Genomic DNA, 23,183 nt, shown 5'->3' on the forward strand with positions numbered 1-23,183 from the left:
AATCCTCAATATTGCCGTGCCCGCTTTCATCACGTATCCTGCTTGCCCACAGACTAACTGTACTTCGATCGACAGCAGCATCTCCGTACACCTTTTTCAACCTCTTGTGAATGTTTCCCACTGTCTCGTTTTCACAGCACAGGAATTCTATGACAGCATGATCATATAAAGTTGATCGTCGGTAAAGCAGATGCCACACTGAGATTCATTGGAAGAATCCTAAGGAAATGCAATCCGAAAACAAAGGAAGTAGGTTACAGTACGCTTGTTCGCCCACTGCTTATTTCCACGAACAATACGAGACTGGAATAGAAGGGAGAACCAATAGAGGTACTCAAGGTACCCTCCTCCACACACCGTCAGGTGGCTTGCGGAGTATGGATGTAGACACATTGCTTCTGACGATCGTTAAGAGTAGCAGCCATCTAGAAGACATGCTGTGACGGCGCCACTCAAGGGAACAGATTGAACTAAGTTTGAAAACAAGCGGGAAGGATGTATCTACGCACTGTAAAACTTTCACACATGCAGAATGAAAACTGTAGTTGTACAAAAATAGTGTGCATTTCTTTTGGAGTGACCCTCGTGTGTGGACAAATAAACAAACTCGCTCAAGGTCTTAGAGCAGCGGGCTGTGTAGTGCCGGGCGGTACTCACGCGTCCCCTGAGACGTCGGCGCCGCACTTGTTGGCGGGGTCTGCGGGGGCGGGCGCCTTTTCGTCGCCGTCGGCCATCTTCGCCACGTGGAGCAGGTGCGACGGCGTCAGCGGCGCCTCGTAGACGCGCTCCTCCACTAGCCGCTCGCGGCACTGCGAGTACGCCGTCGACACGTGCACCACCGCCTGCCACACGTGGCACAACCTCAGCCAGAAGCAGACACACATCCCAACACGTTACATCCCTGTACTGGACCAGGACTCGAAGCCGCATGTTTGACGTACGGGAGCAGTGGTCAGTACTGATTATCCCTGAAAGGCACCTGTTTCATCCTCCTACAGAGGACGTCGTTATCAGGAGAAAGAAAACTAGCGTTCTATTGATCTGAGCGTGGAATGTCAGATATCTTAATCGGGCAAGTAGGTTAGAAAATTTAAAAAGGGAAATGGCTAGGTTAAAGTTAGATATAGAGGGAATTTGTGAAGTTCGGTGACAGGAGGAACAGGACTTTTGGTCAGATGAATACAGGGTTATACATACAAAATCAAATATGGGTAATACAGGAGTAGGTTTAACAATGAATAAAAAAATAGGAGTGCGGGTAAGCTACTACAAACAGCATAGTGAACACATTATTGTGGCCAAGATAGACACGAAGCCCACGCCTACTATAGTAGTACAAGTTTATATGCCAATCAGCTCTGAAGATGATGAAGAAATTAATGAAATGTATGATGAGATAAAAGAAATTATTCATGTAGTGAAGGGAGACGAAAATTTAATAGTCATTGGTGACTGGAATTCGAGAGTAGGAAAAGGGGGAGAAGGAAACATAGTAGGTGAATATGGATTGGGGGAGAGAAATGAAAGAGGAAGCCGTCTGGTAGAATTTTGCACAGAGCATAACTTAATCATAGCTAACACTTGGTTCAAGAATCATAAAAGAAGGTTGTATACATGAAAGAAGCCTGGAGATACTGGAAGGTATCAGATTATATAATGGTAAGCCAGAGATTTAGGAACCAGGTTTTAAATTTTAAGACATTTCCAGCGACAGATGTGGACTCTGACCACAATCTGTTCGTTATGAATTGAAGATTAAAACTGAAGAACCTGCAAAAAGGTGGGAATTTAAGGAGATGGGACCTGGATAAACTAGAGGTTTACTAAACCAGAGGTTTAATACCAGAGGGCTAGCAGTAATCCTTGGGTAACAGAAGAAATATTGCATTTAACTGATGAAATGAGAAAATATAAAAATGCAGTAAATGAAGCAGGCAACCAGGCATACAAACGTCTCAAAAATGAGATCGACAGGAAGTGCAAAATGGCTCAGCAGGGATGGCTAGAGGTTAAATGTAAGGATGTAGAGGCTTATCTCACTAGGGGTAAGATAGATGATGCCTAAGGGAAATTAAAGAGACCTTTGAAGAAAAGAGATCCACTTGTATGAGTATCAAGAGCTCAGATGGAAACCCAGTTCTAAGCAAAGAAGGGAAAGCAGAAAGGTGGAAGGAGTATATAGAGGGTCTATACAAAAGCGAAGTATTTAAGGACAATATTATAGAAATGGAAGAGGATGTAGATGAAGATGAAATGGGAGATACGATACTGCGTGAAGAGTTTGACAGAGCACTGAAAGACTTGAGTCGAAACAAGGCCCCGGGAGTAGACAACATTCCATTAGAACTACTAACGGCCTTGGGAGAGCCAGCCCTGACAAAACCCTACCATCTGGTGAGCAAGATATATGAGATAGGTGAAATTCCCTCAGACTTCAAGAAGAATGTAATAATTCCAATCCCAAAGAGAGCAGGTGTTGACAGATGTGAAAATTACCGAACTATCAGTTTAATAAGTCACGGCTGCAAAATACTAACGCGAATTCTTTACAGACGAATGGAAAAACTGGTAGAAGCCGACCTCGGGGAAGATCAGTTTCGATTCCTTAGAAATATTGGAACACGCGAGGCAATACTAACCCTACGACTTATCTTAGAAGAAAGATTAAGGGAAGGTAAAGCAACGCTTCTATCATTTGTAGACATACAGAAAGATTTTGACAATGTTGGCTGGAATACTCTCTTTCAAATTCTGAAGTTGGCAGGAGTACAATATAGATAGCGCAAGACTATTTACAATTTGAATAGAAACCATATGGCAGTTATAAGAGTTGAGGGGAAGCAGTGGTTGGGAAGAGAGTGAGACAGGATTGTAGCCTCTCCCCGATGTTATTAAATCTGTATATTCAGCAAGCAGAAAAGGAAACAAAAGAAAAATTCGGAGTAGGTATTAAAATCCATGGAGAAGAAATAAAAACTTTGAGGTTCACCGATGATGTTGTAATTCTGTCAGAGACAGCAAAGGACCTGGAAGAGCTGTTGAATGGAATGGATAGTGTCTTGAAAGGAGGACATAATATGAACATCAACAAAAGCAAAACGAGGATAATGGAATGTAGTCGAATTAAGTCGTGTGATGCTGAGGGTATTAAAGTAGTAAATGAGTTTTACTATTTAGGGAGCAAAATAACTGATGATGGTCGAAGTAGAGAGGATATAAAATGTAGACTGGCAATGGCAAGGAAAGCGTTTCTGAAGAAGAGAAATTTGTTAATATCGAATATAGATGTGTCAGGAAGTCGTTTCTGAAAGAATTGGTATGGAGTTAAGCCATGTATGGAAGTGAAACATAGACGATAAATAGTATGGACAAGAAAAGAATAAAAGATTTCGAAATGTGGTGGTACAGACGAATGCTGAATATTAGATGGGTAGATCACATAACTAATGAGGAGGTATTGAACAGAATTAGGGAGAAGAGGAGTTTGTGGCACGACTTGACTAGAAGAAGGGATCGGTTGGTAGGACATGTTCTGAGGCTTCAAGGGATCACTAGTTTAGTATTGGAGGAGATATAAATCCTGCTAAAATTAGAAGAGGAGCTAGAATGATTGCCATTTCTGAGTGGAAGACATATGTTAAAGATCTTCTTACAGGGGATGAGGGAAAGGTTCGAAAAGAGCACAGTGGAGTGAATATTTATCCTGTGGAAGAGTTGTCTGTCAATTAAGTTTACTAACGCTTTCAAAAATCAAAAGAATGGAAAGGCAGTTTGTCCTGGAGGTATAGTGTTGGAATATCTGAAATAGAGAGGACCTATGGTAGGAGCAGCACTAGTAACTATATTTAATAAAGTGGTTCAATAAGACGAAAGACACCAAGAATGGAATGTGTCATACATTATCGCCATATATAAGAAAGAGAGCAGGAGAGTTCAGGCTAATTACAGGGGAATAAATGTAATAGCGCCGATGGGTAGGCCGTTTAGTACTATAATAAAGAACAGATTGGGAAAGGTTGCGATGGTTGTTGTACAGTCGGGTTTTACTGCAGGTAAAAGTTGTTTTAATAACATCTTTTATGTGCGCCGGATGTGACAGAAAATTATCACAAAACACCATGATCCCCACTTGGTGTTCGTTGATTTAGAAAAGGCCTATGTTTCTGTGCCACGGAGGTTCCTACGGACAGCATTGGTAAATGTTGGAGTGGATTGTGCACTAATAGAGTTGCTGAGAAGGATGTACCACCAGTGCGAGGTAGTTGTGAAAGTTGGTTGTAAAATACCAGGAAGTTTTGAAATATGTAAAAGATTAAGATAAGGATGTTCGGTGTCAACAGCCTTATTTATGTTGTATTTGAAAGATGTTCTTGGTTACTGGAATAGACGGTGCAGAAGAGTGTGTGTGACAGTACAGTATCAGAGATTACATTCATTACTGTTTGCCGAAGAGCAAGTACTTCTGACTTTAGATAAGAATGATGTCATGTATCAAATGATCAGATGAGAGAGGTAGTGGATACTACCGTGGCGTTGGCTTCGCCATACGCCTCCGAACGGAAAATGAATGCCGTGTCATTGGCTGTCGCCTCCGCCACGGCCACGTCTACCCATCGAAAGGAAGAGGAATGCCGTGTACGGCTGGTGCCTAGTGACCCGGCGTACCCGCCACGCAGAAATGCCTTGCGGGTTGCCGTCCCGCCAGAAGCCTGCAGCTGACCGCTGTTTGACTGCGCCACCCGCTGGAGTAAGGAGGGCGCTACGATCACCGGACACAGCCGGCGCTATTTCGTATCCGCGAAGCCATGTGACACGAGCCACTTCCTGGTCTACCAACGCTGGGTGGCCTTTATAGTATCGCCGCCTGCAGCTTTTCGCAGTGTGCCCCGAGTCTACCCCCGAGTGTAGTTCCGAGTAAATGAATTGCCGATACAGCACTACTGGATGAAGACAACGCCAGTGCACCACCAATCGTGACCACAAATCATTACGACCTTGGAGATTAGCCTTTGGTGACTTTCTGTCCCATACTCTTAGAACTATATTCACTGAGTGACAATTATTATTAATGGATCAGGACGATCGCTAGTGTTCTTTTGCAGAGATTCAGTTTCTGTTGTTCACAATATGTTGTTGCTTATGGTCCCTGGGCACCGTTTTCTTTTCTGAGTGTACCATTCCCCAGCGAGGTACTTCAGATGCTTATAAACAATATGGATTAACAGTCAATATGGATGAAACAGAATATCTTTTTGGAAGTGGGCAAGATGAGGATTTGAATCTAGAGTTTGGCCAGATACGAAATGTGCAAGTATTCAAGTATTTTTGTCTACTAATCGATAAGACTGGACAGTGTTATTTGGACAAATCCTACGGGATAAGTCATGTGAAGGTATCTGCTACATCAATAAATGGTGTATTTTCGAGTCGGCACATATAGAATCGAACAAAGAAGGAAGTGTTACGTAGTGTGGTTGAAAGCATTCTGATACGTCTCAGAGATGGATATTGAACAAGAGAAGAAAGAGGAAAATCGAGGTTTTCGAAACGGGCAGGTTATGGCAGAACACGAGAGGAATCCACTTGGATCGACTGAGAAATGAATATGTAATAAAAGAGATTCTGTGGAACCAATCACAGATAGGATTGATGCTCGAGCACTGATATGGTATGACAACGTCTGGCGGATGGAAGATCGATGGCCGCAGTGTTTGCTCAACTGATTCTACCAGAGAGAAGGAGTGGAGGGAGCCCGGGGGCAACGTGGAGGGGGACCATAGCTAAAGCCAGGGAGTGGAGAGGTCTGTCTGAAGAAGATTGGCAGAAGAGAGGTTTGTGGCGTCTGAGGACAGGAACTACGTATAAGTGGAAACGCCACCTAAGATACTATCAACGTATTGTGTGCGCGATGGTAATGGAAATATTGTACTATCGATGATAGAGCTGCTAAAGCAGAGTTACTAAATACAGCCTTCCAAAATTTCTTCACCAAAGAAGACGAAGTAAATATTTCAGAATTCGATTCAAGAACAGCTGGCAACATGACTGACTTGGAAGTAGATATCCCAGGAGTAGTGAAGCACTTAATAAAAGTTAGTCTTCCAGTGAGACTGTATACCAATTAGGTTCCTTCCAGAGTATGCTGAATCAATAGCTCCATACTTAACAATCATATATACCCGCTCGCTCGACGGGAGATCCATGCCCAAAGACTGGAAAGCTGCACAGGTCACTCCATTATTCATGAAAGGCAATAAGTGTTATCCACTACACTACAGGTCCATATCATTAACGTCGGCAAGCAGCACGATTGTGCAGCATAAATTGTGTTCGAACATTAGGAATTACATCGAAGAGAACTGTCTGATGAGATATAATCAACATGGATTTACAAAATATCGTTCTTGTGAAATACAACTAGCACTCAAACTAAGTGTTGAATGATGTCGACAAGGGATTTCAAATTGATTCTTTATTTCTAGATTTCCAGAAGTCTTTTGACATGTACATCACAAGCTGTTTCGTAATAAAATTGCGTTATAATGGAATGTCGTCTCAGTTATGCAACTGGATTCGTGATTTCCTGTCAGAAAGGTCAAAGTTCATAGTAACTGACGAAAAGTCACCGAATAAAACGGAAGTGATTTCTGGTGTTCCCCAAGGTCGTGCTATAGGCCTTCTGCTGTCTATATAAACTACACTCCTAGGAATTGAAATAAGAACACCGTGAATTCATTGTCCCAGGAAGGGGAAACTTTATTGACACATTCCTGGGGTCAGATACATCACATGATCACACTGACAGAACCACAGGCACATAGACACAGGCAACAGAGAATGCACAATGTCGGCACTAGTACAGTGTATATCCACCTTTCGCAGCAATGCAGGCTGCTATTCTCCCATGGAGACGATCGTAGAGATGCTGGATGTAGTCCTGTGGAACGGTTTGCCATGCCATTTCCACCTGGCGCCTCAGTTGGACCAGCGTTCGTGCTGGACGTGCAGACCGCGTGAGACGACGCTTCATCCAGTCCCAAACATGCTCAATGGGGGACAGATCCGGAGATCTTGCTGGCCAGGGTAGTTGACTTACACCTTCTGCAGCACGCTGAGTGGCACGGGATACATGCGGACGTGCATTGTCCTGTTGGAACAGCAAGTTCCCTTGCCGGTCTAGGAATGGTAGAACGATGGGTTCGATGACGGTTTGGATGTACCGTGCACTATTCAGTGTCCCCTCGACGATCACCAGAGGTGTACGGCCAGTGTAGGAGATCGCTCCCCACACCATGATGCCGGGTGTTGGCCCTGTGTGCCTCGGTCGTATGCAGTCCTGATTGTGGCGCTCACCTGCACGGCGCCAAACACGCATACGACCATCATTGGCACCAAGGCAGAAGCGACTTTCATCGCTGAAGACGACACGTCTCCATTCGTCCCTCCATTCACGCCTGTCGCGACACCACTGGAGGCGGGCTGCACGATGTTGGGGCGTGAGCGGAAGACGGCCTAACGGTGTGCGGGACCGTAGCCCAGCTTCATGGAGACGGTTGCGAATGGTCCTCGCCGATACCCCAGGAGCAACAGTGTCCCTAATTTGCTGAGAAGTGGCGGTGCGGTCCCCTACGGCACTGCGTAGGATCCTACGGTCTTGGCATGCATCCGTGCGTCGCTGCGGTCCGGTCCCAGGTCGACGGGCACGTGCACCTTCCGCCGACCACTGGCGACAACATCGATGTACTGTGGAAACCTCACGCCCCACGTGTTGAGCAATTCGGTGGTACGTCCACCCGGCCTCCCGCATGCCCACTATACGCCCTCGCTCAAAGTCCGTCAACTGCACATACGGTTCACGTCCACGCTGTCGCGGCATGCTACCAGTGTTAAAGACTGCGATGGAGCTCCGTATGCCACGGCAAACTGGCTGACACTGACGGCGGCGGTGCACAAATGCTGCGCAGCTAGCGCCATTCGACGGCCAACACCGCGGTTCCTGGTGTGTCCGCTGTGCCGTGCGTGTGATCATTGCTTGTACAGCCCTCTCGCAGTGTCCGGAGCAAGTATGGTGGGTCTGACACACCGGTGTCAATGTGTTCTTTTTTCCATTTCCAGGAGTGTATTTAGGAGACAATGTGAGCAGCCGTCATAGGCTGTTTGCAAATGATGCTGTCTTTTATCGTCAAGTAAGGTCATCAGGAGATAAAAACAATCTAGAAAAGATATCTGTATGGTACAAAAATTGGCAATCGACTCTAAATAATAAAAAGTGTGAAGTCATCAGCTAAAAGGAATCCGTTAAAGTTCAGTCACACGATAAACCAGACAAAACTGAAGGACGTAAATTCAATTAAATACGTAAGAATTACAATTACGAACAACTTAAATTGGGAATATCACACAGAAAATGTCGTGAGGAAGGCAAACCAAATACTGCGTTTTATTGGCAGGACAATTCGAACATGTAACAGATCTACTAAAGAGACTACCTACCTACACTTATCCCTCCCCATTTGGAGTACCGCTACGCGGTATGGGTACCTTACCAGATAGGATTAACGGAGTAGATTGAGAAAGTTCAACGAAGAGCAGCACGTTTCGTATTAACGTGAAATAGGGAGAGAGTTCAACGGACACGATACAGGATTTGGGATGGACATAATTAAAACAAAGACGTTTTACGTTGCGGTGGAATCTTCTCACGAAATTTTATCCACCAACGTTCTCCTCCGAATGCGAATAATTTTGTTGACGCCGATTTACATAGTGAGAAACTATCATCACACAAAAATAAAGTAAATCACAGTTAGTGCGGAAAGAAATAGGTGTTCGTTTTTTCCACGTGCTGTTCGAGAGTGCAATAATAGAGAATTATTGTGAGGTGAAGGTGCAATTTTGTCATATATAGAAATGGCTGGAGACCGTGGCTGTTACATAAATAAATTGTATCAAGTAACAAATCTTATCAATACGTTCCCGCGATAGTCAGTATTATTTATGGCACTAAATACTAATAGATTCTAATGTGTTATCATCGTCGACGTTCAAATAGCACGTAAGAATTCACACATTTATTGGGCACAATTGTATCTCTATTGTTGTATTAAAAAGTTTTTGGTACTGCAATTCACAAAATCCCATTTATTTATCGTTTTGTCTGCATTTAATGTCATAGATGTAATTAAAAGCACAATTTCAATGTAACATAACAGTTATTTAAATGTTCTTCCCCCCCCCCCAAAAAAAAGCCCTATCTTTGTACGATAGCATTGTAGCATCCTTGATACTCATGTACTTTGTAAACTGTGTATTTGTTTTCGCATGCTATAAATCAGACCATATGGTACACAGTGAAAATTCGTTTTGTGACCGAATGAAAGTGGTTTACAATCTAATGCAACGTTTTTGACTGTGGAAATACTAACATCCTTGATAATGTACTTCATTGCAAGAAAACTGCTGGTACAAATGCGCCAAATGTACATTTTACGTAAGTTTCATGACAATATAAATATGTGGCGCAACCACTTTGGTTACACGTTTGTAATTTGTTGTTTATTGTTTTTCCTATGGCGACTAACGGAAACCAATGGGTAATATGTATTGCCGAATCACGAAATAACTGTCTGATGAAGAATTGTAAAAAATTCGAAACCGGTAACGATGATTTTTGAATAAAGTAATCTTGTAACACCAAAAATGCGGATAAAATACCTTCTGAACCATGCAAAATTTTCGCCGCTTAATTTCTGTTGATAACTTACACTGTACTTTTGATTCACAAGCTGTAAGCTGTATTACAGAAACAGTATTTAATACGTAATCGATGTACTAATATGTTTATTTTTGACTGTATATAACTGATTGTAATTATAATGAAAATATTGTAAATTGTTGGGTAAAAGCCGACGGAAATTTACTGAAATGTATCGATAACAACGACAAAATGGTAGTAGCTTCATGTGGTTTATCTTTGCGTATGGTGTGTCTCTGTCCCGTTGCGAGCACAGAGGAGGGAGGGAGCAACTTGAGTCGTGAAAGAGTGCGGTAGTGTTTGTTGGGCGATCCCGCAGACGTGGTGTGCAGCTATGCTCGCGCCCGTGTAGACGCGCCTGAATCGTAAACCCGCGAGTATTGAGAGCACGGCAGGAGTGGACTATTGCCTGTCCCATAATCATCCGTGGCTCTGGAGACGACTCGGGGATCTCGAACAGCAGCAACAGCGACAACGGAACCTCAGCAGTCGTCGGCTACATTCCTCGTCGTACGCACATACACCGTAATATTATCAAGTGACAGATTTAATAATGTAGAGGCTTTACCCAGTTGATTTCTTTCAAAAGGCTTTAATAACATGAATAATAACTTGCGATAATTACCGCAGGTAGGACACCTCAGACATTATTATCAAGCAGGGTCCATTTTCCTTTACATGCAATCACCGAGTGTCTTGCGAAAACGAAAATTGATTAAATATTTACTGCCAATTTTGTGTGTTTGCTACTGATCAGTTTCAGCCTAAATTTTCTGCCTCTCTAACTGTCCATTCTTGTACATCTACATCTACATTTATATTCCGCAAGTCCCCCAACGGTGTGTGGCGCAGGGCACTTTACGTGCTACTGTCATTACCTCCCTTTACTGTTCCAATCGCGTATGGTTCGCGGGAAGAACGACCGTCTGAAAGCCTCCGTGCGCGCTCGATTCTCTCTTATTTTACATTCGTCATCTCCGCGGGAAGTATAAGTAGGGGGAAGCAATATATTCGATACCTCATCCAGAAACGCACCCTCTCAAAACCTGGACAGCAAGCTACACCGCGATGCAGAGTGCCTCTCTTGCATAGTCTGCCACTTGAGTTTGCTAAATATCTCCGTAACGCTTACCAAATAACCCTGTGACGAAACGCGCCGCTCTTCTTTGGATCTTCTCTATCTCCTCCGTCAATCCGACCTGGTACGGATCCCACACCGATGAGCAATACTCAAGTATAGGTCGAACGAGTGATTTGTAACCCGCCTCCTTTGTTGATGGACTACATTTTCTAAGGACTCTCCCAATGAATCTCAACCTGGCACCCGCCTTACCAACAATTAATTTTATATGATCATTCCACTTCAAATCGTTCCGAACGCATACTCCCAGATATTTTACAGAAGTAACTGCTACCAGTGTTTGTTCCGCTTTCACATAATCATACAATAAAGGATTGCATAACAGAGGTTTAACTTGCTTAATTTACGGTTTTGAGTATTAACTTTACACACAAGTAACGTAAAATTTCACGGGCAAAACTAATAACTAAAGATACAGCACAAATTAAGAGAGCGCAGTTTCATTTATTCTTTATTTAGCTTAGTTAGTGACATCTGCTGGCGTGGTACGGATCTTATTGTTGTTATTTTAAAAGTAAAACCAATTGCTCATTTGCTTCAAGTAAATTCAATTCAATGTTTCAATAATCAACAGTAAATTGCTTGCCTTTCTTCTAAATTTTGCAATATGTTACACTGGGGTCACTGAAAGTAATTGTTTTTTTACATAACAGAGTTTACGTTAAGCCAGTTATTCATTTAATCAGTAATTCCATTTAATTTCTAAATTTAATATTCCAGAATGAGTAACTACAAACTCAGTGCTTTCTGATTCATTTATTTTCTAGTGAGTTGTTGTGCTGTGGAATAGCGTTACAACCTTCTGTTGCCAGGCCAGTGATTATTTGCTTAGATTTCTGTGCCAGTACCTTTCTCAAGATTCTGGAGATTCATTGCCGTAGACGTTTAATTATCCTTTTTTTAGCTAATCAGTGTTTTCTTTGCGTTACCAGTGATTCTGTAGTAAGCAGTACGTGGTATCCACTTCCCCCATGTGCGGTTCGTGAGCGATTGCACTACACCCATTTCAAAAGTATCATCAGCGTTTAGCTTAAGTTTAGAATATATTCTTCCTCCAGAAGAGTCTATTGTACACTTTGCTCCAACTAACTGGCTCTATTTTCCTTCGGTAACGATGACCTTACTTAGTGTAAAAATCATTAGGCATATGCGATCACGGTCAGTTATATCGCTATCCAGTAGAGCGATTAGGAAGGGGGAGGTTACGACCTGAAACCAGTTTGTGACTGGTTGCTGTACAATGTCAACAATTTATTGTGAAGGTGGCTCGATGGAGCCTCTGCCAGGCTCTGAAGTGTGATTTGCAGAGTATCCATCTACAGTACTGACCATTAAAATTGCTACACCAAGAAGAAATGCAGATGATAAACGGGTAATCATTGGACAAATATATTATATTATAACTGACATGTGATTGCAGGGTGCATAGATCCTGAGAAATCAGTACCCAGAACAACCACCTCTGGCCGTAATAACGGCCTTGTTACGCCTGGGCATTGAGTCAAACAGAGCTGGATGGCGTGTACAGGTACATCTGCCCGTGCAGCTTCAACACGATACCACAGTTCATCAAGAGTAGTGACTGGCGTATCGTGACGAGCCATTTGCTCGGCCACCATTGACCAGACGTTTTCAGTTGGTGAGAGATCTGGCGAATGTGCTGGCCATGGCAGCAGCCGAACATTTTCTGTATCCACAAAGGCCCGTACAGGACCTACAACATGCGGTCGTGCATTATCCTGCTGAGATGTAGGTTTTCTCAGGGATCGAATGAAGGGTAGAGCCATGGGTCGTAACACATGCAAAGTGTAACGTCCACTGTTCAAAGTACCATCAATGCGAACAAGAGATGACCGAAACGTGTAACGAATGGCACCCCATACCATCACGCCGGACGATACACCAGTATAGCGATGACGAATACACGCTTCCAATGTACGTTCATCGGGATGTCGCCAAACACGGGTGCTACAATCAAGATGCTGTAAACCGAACCTTAATTCATCCGAAGAAATGACGTTTTGCCATTCGTGCGCCCAGGTTCGTCTTCGAGTACACCATCGCAGGCGCTCCTGTCTGTGATGCAGCGTCAAGGGTAACCGCAGCCACGGTCTCCGAGCTGATAGTCCATGCTGCTGCAAACGTCGTCGAACTATTCGTGCAAATGGTTGTTGTCTTGTAAACGTCCCCATCTGTTGACTCAGGGATCAAGACGTGGCTGCACGATCCGTTACAGCCATGCGGATAAGATGCCTGTCATCTCGACTGCTAGTGATACGAGGCCGTTCCTTATTACCCTCCTGAACCCACCGATTCCATATTCTGCTAACAGTCATTAGATCTCGACCAACGTGAGCAGCAATGTCGCGATACGATAAACTGCAATCGCGATAGGCTACAATCCGACCTTTATCAAAGTCTGAAACGTGATGGTATGCATTTCTCCTCCTTACAAGAGGCATCACAACAACGTTTCACCAGGAAACGCCGGTCAACTGCTGTTTGTGTATGAGAAATGGGTTGGAAACTTTCATCATGTCAGCGCCAACCTTTTGTGAATGCTCTGAAAAGCTAATCATTTGCGTATCACAGCATCTTATTTTTGCCGGTTAAATTTCGCGTGTGTTGCACGTCGCCTTCGTGTTGTAGCAGCTTTAATGGCCAGTAGTGTATTTGAAGATGAATCTAAAGTAGGAGTTTTTGGACAGGGAGACGGGACTGACCTTGAGGTTGGGCATGTCCCTGGCGAGGCGCATCACCTCCTGGGTGCCGCGGACGTTGATGGCGGCGGCCAGCTCGAGCTGCTCGTCGAAGCGGACGGTGGCGGCCGCGTGGATCACGACGGACACGTGTCTGCACAGCTCGGCGCGGTCGGCCGGGCTCAGGCCGAGGTCCGCCAGACCCGCGTCTCCCGCCACAGCCACTACCTTCTTCAGCACCGACGGCCGCAGCTGCGAGAACACCTGCGGCACGGCCAAAACGCGCTGCGCTGTACTTGGTGCCAGGGGCAACGGTGCAGGCGGCGGACCGGATATGGAGCTTAATGCTGTGGCGAGTCAGACAGCTGCGTACGACAGCGAAAGATACTGCACTTTTGGATTGTAATTACTGTATGCTCATAAAGTTGGAATGGCAAATACACTGAAGCGGAAAAGATAGTGTTATAAGCATGCGTATTCAAATACAGAGATATGTAAACATCTAACGCCAGAAATGCATATCCTCCTATTTCCATCTATTGTACTATTTTTTTTCCTTATTTTGTTACATGAAGGTATGACATTTCTGTGTCTTTAGGTATTGTAATTGTTTTACTGTTGTTTATACATATATTTATGCGTTATGTCGATGTATAATTGGTTTGTTTTGTAAATATTATTTGTATTTTTGCGCTGTGTCTTGCCTAGGGAAAACTATGTTATCGAACGATTACATCGATAGGTCGTGTGGAGAACCAAAGTGTTTAGGATCTTTGGCGGTGTTAACTCTGCCGCGAGGAGCGCGGGCACAGCGGAGTCTGGCTGGAGTAGGGCGGTGGAGCAGGTGTGTTGAGTGACGCTCCTGCGAGTTGCCGCGCTTTCGGGGTTTGGCAGCATGTAATTGCGTTCGACTTGCTACATAGTTTCTGACACGGTGTCGCGGACGGGAAGCATTAGCTGGCGCACATCAAGAGCCCGTTTCGCCTGGTGACTGTGTCGAGAAGAAGCGCGCCAATATCCAGCTTCTGCAACAGCGACGGCCGACAATGAGTGACTGTCGCCACCTCCTCGATCGACGGCTTCAAACCTTCAATGAACCAACAAGGAAGACTGGAAGCACGTTAAGTTTTAGAACTGTATGCCAGACCTCAGCTTTTCCAAGTGTTCAATTTGCCTCAAAAAATTACAGCAACGTAGCATGAACCTTTGTTGCCCATTGTCCCAATTGCATTACCAAGCAGGGTCCCTTCCTTTTCCGGACTGAACCCGAATGTCGTTGAAATTCATACGCCAGCATTAAAGTAATATCATTCCATTTCACTGCTTGAATTCCAAAGTTCAGTTCAGGTATTCATAGCTGGCTGCAGTATTTATATTACACAAGCACGAATTAAGAGTGTGAGTTTTGTTACCATATTTTAGCTTACCTGTGACTGCAGTTCAGCTTGGTACGTACTAAATTTTACTATTGTTAATTGTTCAGAATTATTTAATTCAAGTTCAAAGTTATATCTCTTATTTCTAAATTGCGTAGATTCAAATAGCTTTTGAAATGATTGTTGAGGTAGCCGAAGACTAACCTTGTTGTTGTTGTTGTGGTCTTCAGTCCTGAAACTGGTTTGATGCAGCTCTCCTGCTACTCTATCCTGTGCAAGCTTCTTCATCTCCCAGTACCTACTGCAACCTACGTCCTTCTGAATCTGCTTAGTGTAGTCATCTCTTGGTCTCCCTCTACGATTTTTACCCTCCACGCTGCCCTCCAATACTAAATTGGTGATCCCTTGATGCCTCAGAACATGTCCTACCAACCGATCCCTTCTTCGGGTCAAGTTGTGCCACAAACTTCTCTTCTCCCCAATCCGATTAAATACTTCCTCATTAGTTATGTGGTCTACCCATCTAATCTTCAGCATTCTTCTGTAGCACCAAATTTCGAAAGCTTCTATTCTCTTCTTGTCCAAACTATTTATCGTCCATGATTCACTTCCATACATGGCAACACTCCATACAAATACTTTCACAAATGACTTCCTGACACTTAAATCTATACTCGATGTTAACAAACTTCTCTTCTTCAGAAACGCTTTTCTTGCCATTGCCAGTCTACATTTAATATCCTCTCTACTTCGACCATCTTCAGTTATTTTGTTCCCCAAATAGCAAAACTCCTTTACTACTTTAAGTGTCTCACTTCCTAATCTAATTCCCTCAGCATCACCCGACTTAATTCGACTACATTCCATTATCCTCGTTTTGCTTTTGTTGATGTTCATCTTATATCCTCCTTTCAAGACACTATCCATTCCGTTCAACTGCTCTTCCAAGTCCTTTGCTGTCTCTGACAGAATTACGATGTCATCGGCGAACCTCAAAGTTTTTATTTCTACTCCATGGATTTTAATACCTACTCCTAATTTTTCTTTTGTTTCCTTTACTGCTTGCTCAATATACAGATTGAATAACATTGGGGATAGGCTACAACCCTGTCTTACTCCCTTCCCCACCACTGCTTCCCTTTCATGTCCCTCGACTCTTATAACTGCCATCTGGTTTCTGTACAAATTGTAAATAGCCTTTCGCTCCCTGTATTTTACCCCTGCCACCTTTAGAATTTGAAAGAGAGTATTCCAGTCAACATTGTCAAAAGCTTTCTCTAAGTCTACAAATGCTAGAAACGTAGGTTTGCCTTTTCTTAATTTAGCTTCTAAGATAAGCCGTACGGTCAGTATTGCCTCACGTGTTCCAACATTTCTACGGAATCCAAACTGATCTTCCCCGAGGTCGGCTTCTACCAGTTTTTCCATTCGTCTGTAAAGAACTCGCGTTAGTATTTTACAGCTGTGACTTATTAAACTGATAGTTCGGTAATTTTCACATCTGTCAACACCTGCTTTCTTTGGGATTGGAATTATTACATTCTTCCTGAAGTCTGAGGGTATTTCGCCTGTCTCATACATCTTGCTCACCAGATGGTAGAGTTTTGTCAGGACTGGCTCTCCCAAGGCCGTCAGTAGTTCCAATGGAATGTTGTCGACTCCGGGGGCCTTGTTTCGACTCAGGTCTTTCAGTGCTCTGTCAAACTCTTCTCGCAGTATCGTATCTCCCATTTCATCTTCATCTACATCCTCTTCCATTTCCATAATATCGTCCTCAAGTACATCGCCCTTGTATAGACCCTCTATATACTCCTTCCACCTTTCTGCTTTCCCTTCTTTCGTTAGAACTGGGTTTCCATCTGAGCTCTTAATATTCATACAAGTGGTCCTCTTTTCTCCAAAGGTCTCTTTAATTTTCCTGTAGGCAGTATCTATCTTACCTCTAGTGAGATAAGCCTCTACATCCTTACATTTGTCCTCTAGCCATCCCTGCTTAGCCATTTTGCACTTCCTGTCGATCTCATTTTTGAGACGTTTGTATACCTTTTTGCCTGCTTCATTTACTGTATTTTTATATTTTATCCTGTATCAGTTAAATTCAATATTCCTTCTGTTAACCAATGATTTCTACTAGCACTCATCTTGTTACCTACTTGATCCTCTGCTGCCTTCACTACTTCATCCCTCAAAGCTACCCATTCTTCTTCTATTGTATTTCTTTCCCCCATTCCTGTCAATTGCTCCCTTATGCTCTCCTTGAAACTCCGTACAAGCTCTGGTTCTAACCTTATTTTATTGAATTTCGTGGTGCTTCATAAACAAAGTTCACCATTACTTGCAGTCACTAAATTAACTTTCAATTTTCCGGTTTTATTAATTCTTTTGCTAAATTAAGTCAGAGTGTAGCGAAATTTATTACTGCTGGCAAACATTCAGTTTTAACACAACACGTGTCAACCTTCGGTTGCCACGCTTTTAGTGCTAATTATATGTGCATTAATCTTTCATTTTCAGTTATTATAGTAGTTGTCCATAGGACTGGCGACCGTAATTTGCCCCAAATCTCAAATACCTAATTAACACCAATTAATTGCTAACGTAACGACCGCACATTTACGTTCTTTATTAACTTTACCCCTTTTCAAAATTAATTTCCACCAACTTCATTTGCATTTTTCCTTTCATAGATGTAACCCTTTCCTCCCTCTTTACCGACAGGTTAACTTTGTGACGATTGCTTTCCTCAAATTTCCATTAGGTGCACACGGTTTAATTTTCCACTGTCATGAGGCGGAGGTTACAAACAGGTAACGCCTGCTCAAGACAACAAGTGTCTGGCGCAGTTGTTAGATCGCTTACTGGTGCTACAATGACAGGTTGTCAACATTTGAGTGTGAGACCTTAACTTTCCCTGGCGAATTGAATTTTCAAATAACTTACGGTTTTGATGACGGGTGATGTCGTCGACAGGAGCACACCCTGCCATTCCCAAGCCACAAATGCAAGGAGGATGCAATGTGCAAGGGAATTTAATACCTCGGTTCACAGTGGAGAAACAAGGAAGATACCACACACAGAACAAGTGTCAACACAAATAAAGATAACCAACATCAGAAATATCGATAGTGACTATTAATCAACAGGTGAGGTAGCACTAATTCTGTCCTTCTGTTTTTTGATGAGAGACAAAGCCGGAGTGAGAGGCAGATCAAACGTGCGTTGCGCCATCAGCCTTCTGTGCAACGGGTGAGTGACGATAGCAACGAAGTGGCACCTAGGTCTACGGCCTTTTTGCCTTACGCACGAAGCGTTTCCAACAGGATTGGCCGTATTTTGTGGAAATATCATGTGAAATATGTTTTTCGATCACCTTCTAAGATTAAGGCCCTGTTGCCGTCCGTAAAAGATGATCTTGGTTTTCGTAAGGCTGGTGTCTATCGTATTCCTTGCAATTGTGGCTTGTCGTATATTGGTCAGACAATCAGGACTGAGGAAGACCGGTCTATTGAACATAAGCGTCACACACGCTTACAACAGGCGAGCAAATGCGCTATTGCAGAGCATTGCCTTGACACCGGTCATCCCATGGAATACAACAACACGGAGATTCTGGCTTGCACGTCCAGCTATTGGGATAGTGTCGTTAACGAAGCTGCTGGAATCAAATTATCAAGCAACCTTATATACAGAGATGGTGGATTTTGTTTAAATTCTGCTTGGAATCCGGCTCTGTCGCTCATCAAAAAACAGAAGGACAGAATCAGTGCTACCTCACCTGTTGATTAATAATCACTATCGATATTTCTGATGTTGGTTATCTTTGTTTGTGTTGACATTTGTTCTGTGTGTGGTATTTTCCTTGCTTCTCCTCTGTGAACCGAAATATTAAATTCCCTTGCACATTGCTTCTTCCTTGCATTTGTGCCCTGAGAATGACAGGGTGTGCTCCTGTCGAAATATCGGCGGTGGACGACGACCTCACCCGGCAGAAAACCCGTAAGTTATCTGAACAAGATTTGAGTGAGTCTGAACGTGGTGTTATAGTCGGCGCACGAGCGATGGGACACAGCATCTCCGAGGTAGCGATGAAGCGAGGATTTTCCCGTACGACCATTTCACGAGTGTACCGTGAACCTCAGGAATCCGGTAAAACATCAAATCTCCGACGTCGCTGCGGCCGCAAAATGATTCTCTAAAAACGGGACTAACGACGGCTGAAGAGAATGCAACCCTTCCTCAAATTGCTGCAGATTTCAATGCTGGGCCATCACCAAGTGCCAGCGTGCTATCCATTCAACGGAACGTCATTGATAGAGCCGAAGGTACACTTGTGTACCCTTGACGACTGCACGCCTCGCCTGGGCCCATAAACACCGTCACTGGACTGTTGACGTTTGGAAACGTGTTGACTGGTCGGACGAGTCTCGTTTCAAATTATATCGAGTGGATGGACATGTACGAGTATAGAGACAGCTTCATGAATCCATGTGCTCTGCATATCAGCAGGAGACTGTTAAAGCTGGTGGAGGCTCTGTAATGGTGTGGGGCGTGTGCAGCTGCAGTGATATGGGACCCATGATACGTCTAGACTCTGAGAGGTGACACGTACGTAAACATCCTGTCTGATCACCTGCATCCATTCATACCCATCGTGCATTCCGACGGAGTTGCGCCGTTCCAACAGGACAATGCAACATCCCACAGGTGCAAATTGCTACAGAGTGGCTACAAGAGCACTCTTCTGAGTTTAGATACTTCCGCTGACCACCAAACTCCCTAGACATGAACATTATTGAGCATATCTGGGATGCCTTGCAACGTGCTGTTCATAAGAGATCTCCACCCTCTCGTACTCTTATGCATTTGTGGACAGCCCTGTAGGATTCATGGCGTCAGTTCTCGCCAACACTACTGCAGACATTAGTCGAGACCCTGCCACGTCGTGCTGCGGCACTTCCTCGTACTTTCGGGGGCCCTACACAGTATTAGGCACGTGTATTAGTTTCTTTTGCTCTTAATTGAATTATTAAAATAATGCACTCACTGGGTCATAATTAACCTCCGTAGTTTTTGTGTTGCGGTCAAAAGTATTCGATCACATATCAAAACTATGGATTTTTGTGTAAAACAGTTATTTCTATCATATCCCCTTTCTGATAATAAAAGAAGTATAAAAATCAGAAAACTAAGCGCCTCTGTCATGTTATAAACTGGTAGTTTGCCTAGAGGGGCACTGATGATTATCCACCGTGACACTGAGGTGCCTTTACCTAAGACGGTTCCATTCGAATACGTCTCATTTCTTCTGCTGTCTGTGTAGCATTCGTTTTGGATTAGTTTACAGTACATTGTGTGCATCTAGAAGTGTGTTTGTATACCTGATCTGGTTCATACCGTATTACCCCCTAATGGAACGGAAGCAGAAGATTGGAATTTTAAAAAAATGCCTTAACTGTATCTCTACAATAGTTAGGGTATTCAGAGAGGAAAATAGCGTGGCCAAATCTATGACAATGTATACGTTGCGGCGGTTTAAACAGACTGTTGCTAATGCAAATGTGTCTCGATCTCGCAGATATTTTGCTAAGGTGTGAAGCTGGTAGTTGTGTGCTTCGCGCATAGATCTTTTCACAGACACACGAACCACTTCAACCTTCGCTTTTCGTCGCTTATGCGTTCCCTTTTGAAACGAGAGTGCAACAGCCTCTGCTTCCTCAGCACCTCCGAATTTCGTTAATAAACCATGGTGGGTCTATCCTTCATCCACTTACTCAAGACCACGATTTGTAATCTGATTAAACCTTGCCCGTAATTCCTCTACACCCATCTTACTGGAACTAAGTTAATCCAGTTCATTAAGTGGGGTACTAATAACTGCTAATCTGCTCTATTTAGCAGAAACACTCTCCTAGCTTTGTCGATACCCCCGTATCGTAAAAAATCGGACTGCGACATGTTATAGCGTCCTCGATAACTCTAAATAGCTCTTTTCCAGCCATCGACTGTCAACTGGCGTCGCACCACCTCAATCGTGGGGTATCATTGACTACAGAAGTATGTTGCGTATGAGGTGCTGCTCGACTATTATTCTCCATTCTTTTTAATTCCCTGTAAACAGTCATTGCGCTAGCTGAACGGCTGGGAGAATTCCGGAAGTCACGAGTGAGTCTTTCCGTTGATTTCATGCGATTTTTTACAACCACCCTCTGCAAACGTCGACAGTTCCTGTCCGTCGGCACATGTGATCTGACTGATATTTTGTTTGGCTGTCACAGTTCCTTGTAATGCAGTAACGACCATTTCTTTTATACTCTTCTTGTTCAGAGACTACTGTCTTAAGAGCTCCAGGTCTATACAGTCTTTTAATATTACACGTGCCAGCTCGTAACCTAGTGTCTATCTGTTTTCGACTTATGGGGTTCCATCCTAATCCGAGGCACATTTGTGAGGCTTTCTTTTTTTTTGGGGGGGGGGGGGGGGGTAAAATGTCCCCTGTCCGCGTTACAAATCCTACGCAGAGTTATCTCAGTAGTGGGGCTGCCACTGTTCTGACCTGAGCTGGCAGGATTCCTTTTCGAGGTTTACTCCCTTAGGAAAGCTGCCTCACCACGCCTCTAGAGCCTTCCCTGTCCTCTTCGTTGGAGATAGAAAAGGAAAATGAAAGACATCCTCGGACCTCGAAACCTCATACTGTTGGGGTCGAAAAAGTAAGAGTTGACCAAGGGAGATCGCTAGGAAAGAAAGCAGAAGAAGCGTGACACAAGTAAGTGGAAGTAGTGTCGGACTTAGCTAAGGGACCATGTGGTTGCCACCCACATACGTCCAAGACGGGGGGCCCCCTTGGGGGACTACTCTTTGTCTGGAATCTCAACAAATTACCTGTCTGGCATGAGTGACACTACCAGGAGCATAGCTCCCACCAGCATAGCTCAATAGCTCAGTGGATTACTGAGACACGCAGACCTCCCCACCAACGTTGAGGTGGTAGTCCTTAAGACCAAACTTAAAGCATACAATGCCGTGATAGTGCCAGTATTGTTATATGGGACAGAAACACTATGCACAACAAATAAGGATAAAGAAAACATGTTGCCCTTCGAAAGAAAAATTATAAGAGGGAAGTGGTAGTCAAGGGAAGGTAGGATTCGGTTACGACTGCGTACGGGGCCGTAATCAGTTACTACTATTGGTACCCTTTTTTACTATTTACAACTACACACAATTTATTTTAAACCACTAATTACAGACTCAACAATAAAAAATAGCCCACGTTATTAATGAAGGAATAAACAACAGCGTAAATAATAGTGTTTTCAGTGAGTCACAAATTAGAAAATGGTTCACTTGGCTCTGAGCACTATGGGACTTAACTTCTGAGGTCATCAGTCCCCTAGAACTTAGAACTACTTAAACCTAACTAACCTGAAGACATCGCAAACATCCATGCCCGAGACAGGATTCGAACCTGCAACGGCAGCGGTCGCGCATTTCCAGTCTGTAGCCCCTAAAACCGCTCGGCCACTCCGGCCGGCTACAATTTAGAAAATCACCATTACAACAGATAATGTTTTAAAAGCAAGCCACTGTGATCAGGGCGGAACGCCTTACACGCCAGGAATGGCAATAAATTAAGAACTGTTTAAAACTCACTGCAACTTACAAATTACAGGTACTGAAACATTAAAGACAAATCCCCACAAACACAGCAGACTGTATCAGACACCAGGAATGGCAGTAAATGAAGTATTAAAAGCTTCCTGCGTAAATAAAGATACCAAATCTCAATTTTAAGGCAAGCGACCACAGTCACGGCGGAATGCCTTACACGCCAATGACAATAATTTAAGAACTGTTTAAGAACTTGCTGCAATTTACATTTTACAGGTATTGAAATATTAAGGTAAGTCTCCACACACACAGCAGAAGGCATCAGACGCCAGAAATGGCAGTAAATAAGGTTTCAAGGCTTACTGCAGAAATGCCAAATTAGAATTTTAAGGCAAATGAACACAATCACGGCTGAAGGATTGCACGCCAGGTACAGCAATAATATAAAAAATTTGAAACCTGCTGTAAAACAGCAAATACAATAGCAAAAGTTAATTAAAAAAACAGGCAACTGATCCAGACGGTACTCCAGGAATCGACCTTTGAGAAGCTCCAACAACAAACACTTTCGCGACCGGTGAGATAGGCAGCCAAGAGTGTCATTC

At 43.6% G+C, this 23,183-nt stretch overlaps 1 protein-coding gene across 1 annotated transcript in view; it reads right to left on the reverse strand.

The window, feature by feature from the left end:
- The window catches only part of LOC126284347 (fatty acyl-CoA reductase wat-like), a 173,276-nt gene that overhangs the window by 82,253 nt on the left and 67,840 nt on the right, over window positions 1-23,183 (reverse strand). The window contains exons 3-4 of the mRNA XM_049983202.1: window positions 13,619-13,858; window positions 658-842 (exon numbers count right to left, since the gene is read on the reverse strand). Coding sequence (XP_049839159.1) covers window positions 658-842; window positions 13,619-13,858 — 425 coding nt within the window. The remainder of the gene's footprint in view (window positions 1-657; window positions 843-13,618; window positions 13,859-23,183) is intronic.

Source organism: Schistocerca gregaria, chromosome 8 (genome assembly GCF_023897955.1).
Source record: "Schistocerca gregaria isolate iqSchGreg1 chromosome 8, iqSchGreg1.2, whole genome shotgun sequence".
NCBI lineage: Eukaryota > Metazoa > Arthropoda > Insecta > Orthoptera > Acrididae > Schistocerca > Schistocerca gregaria.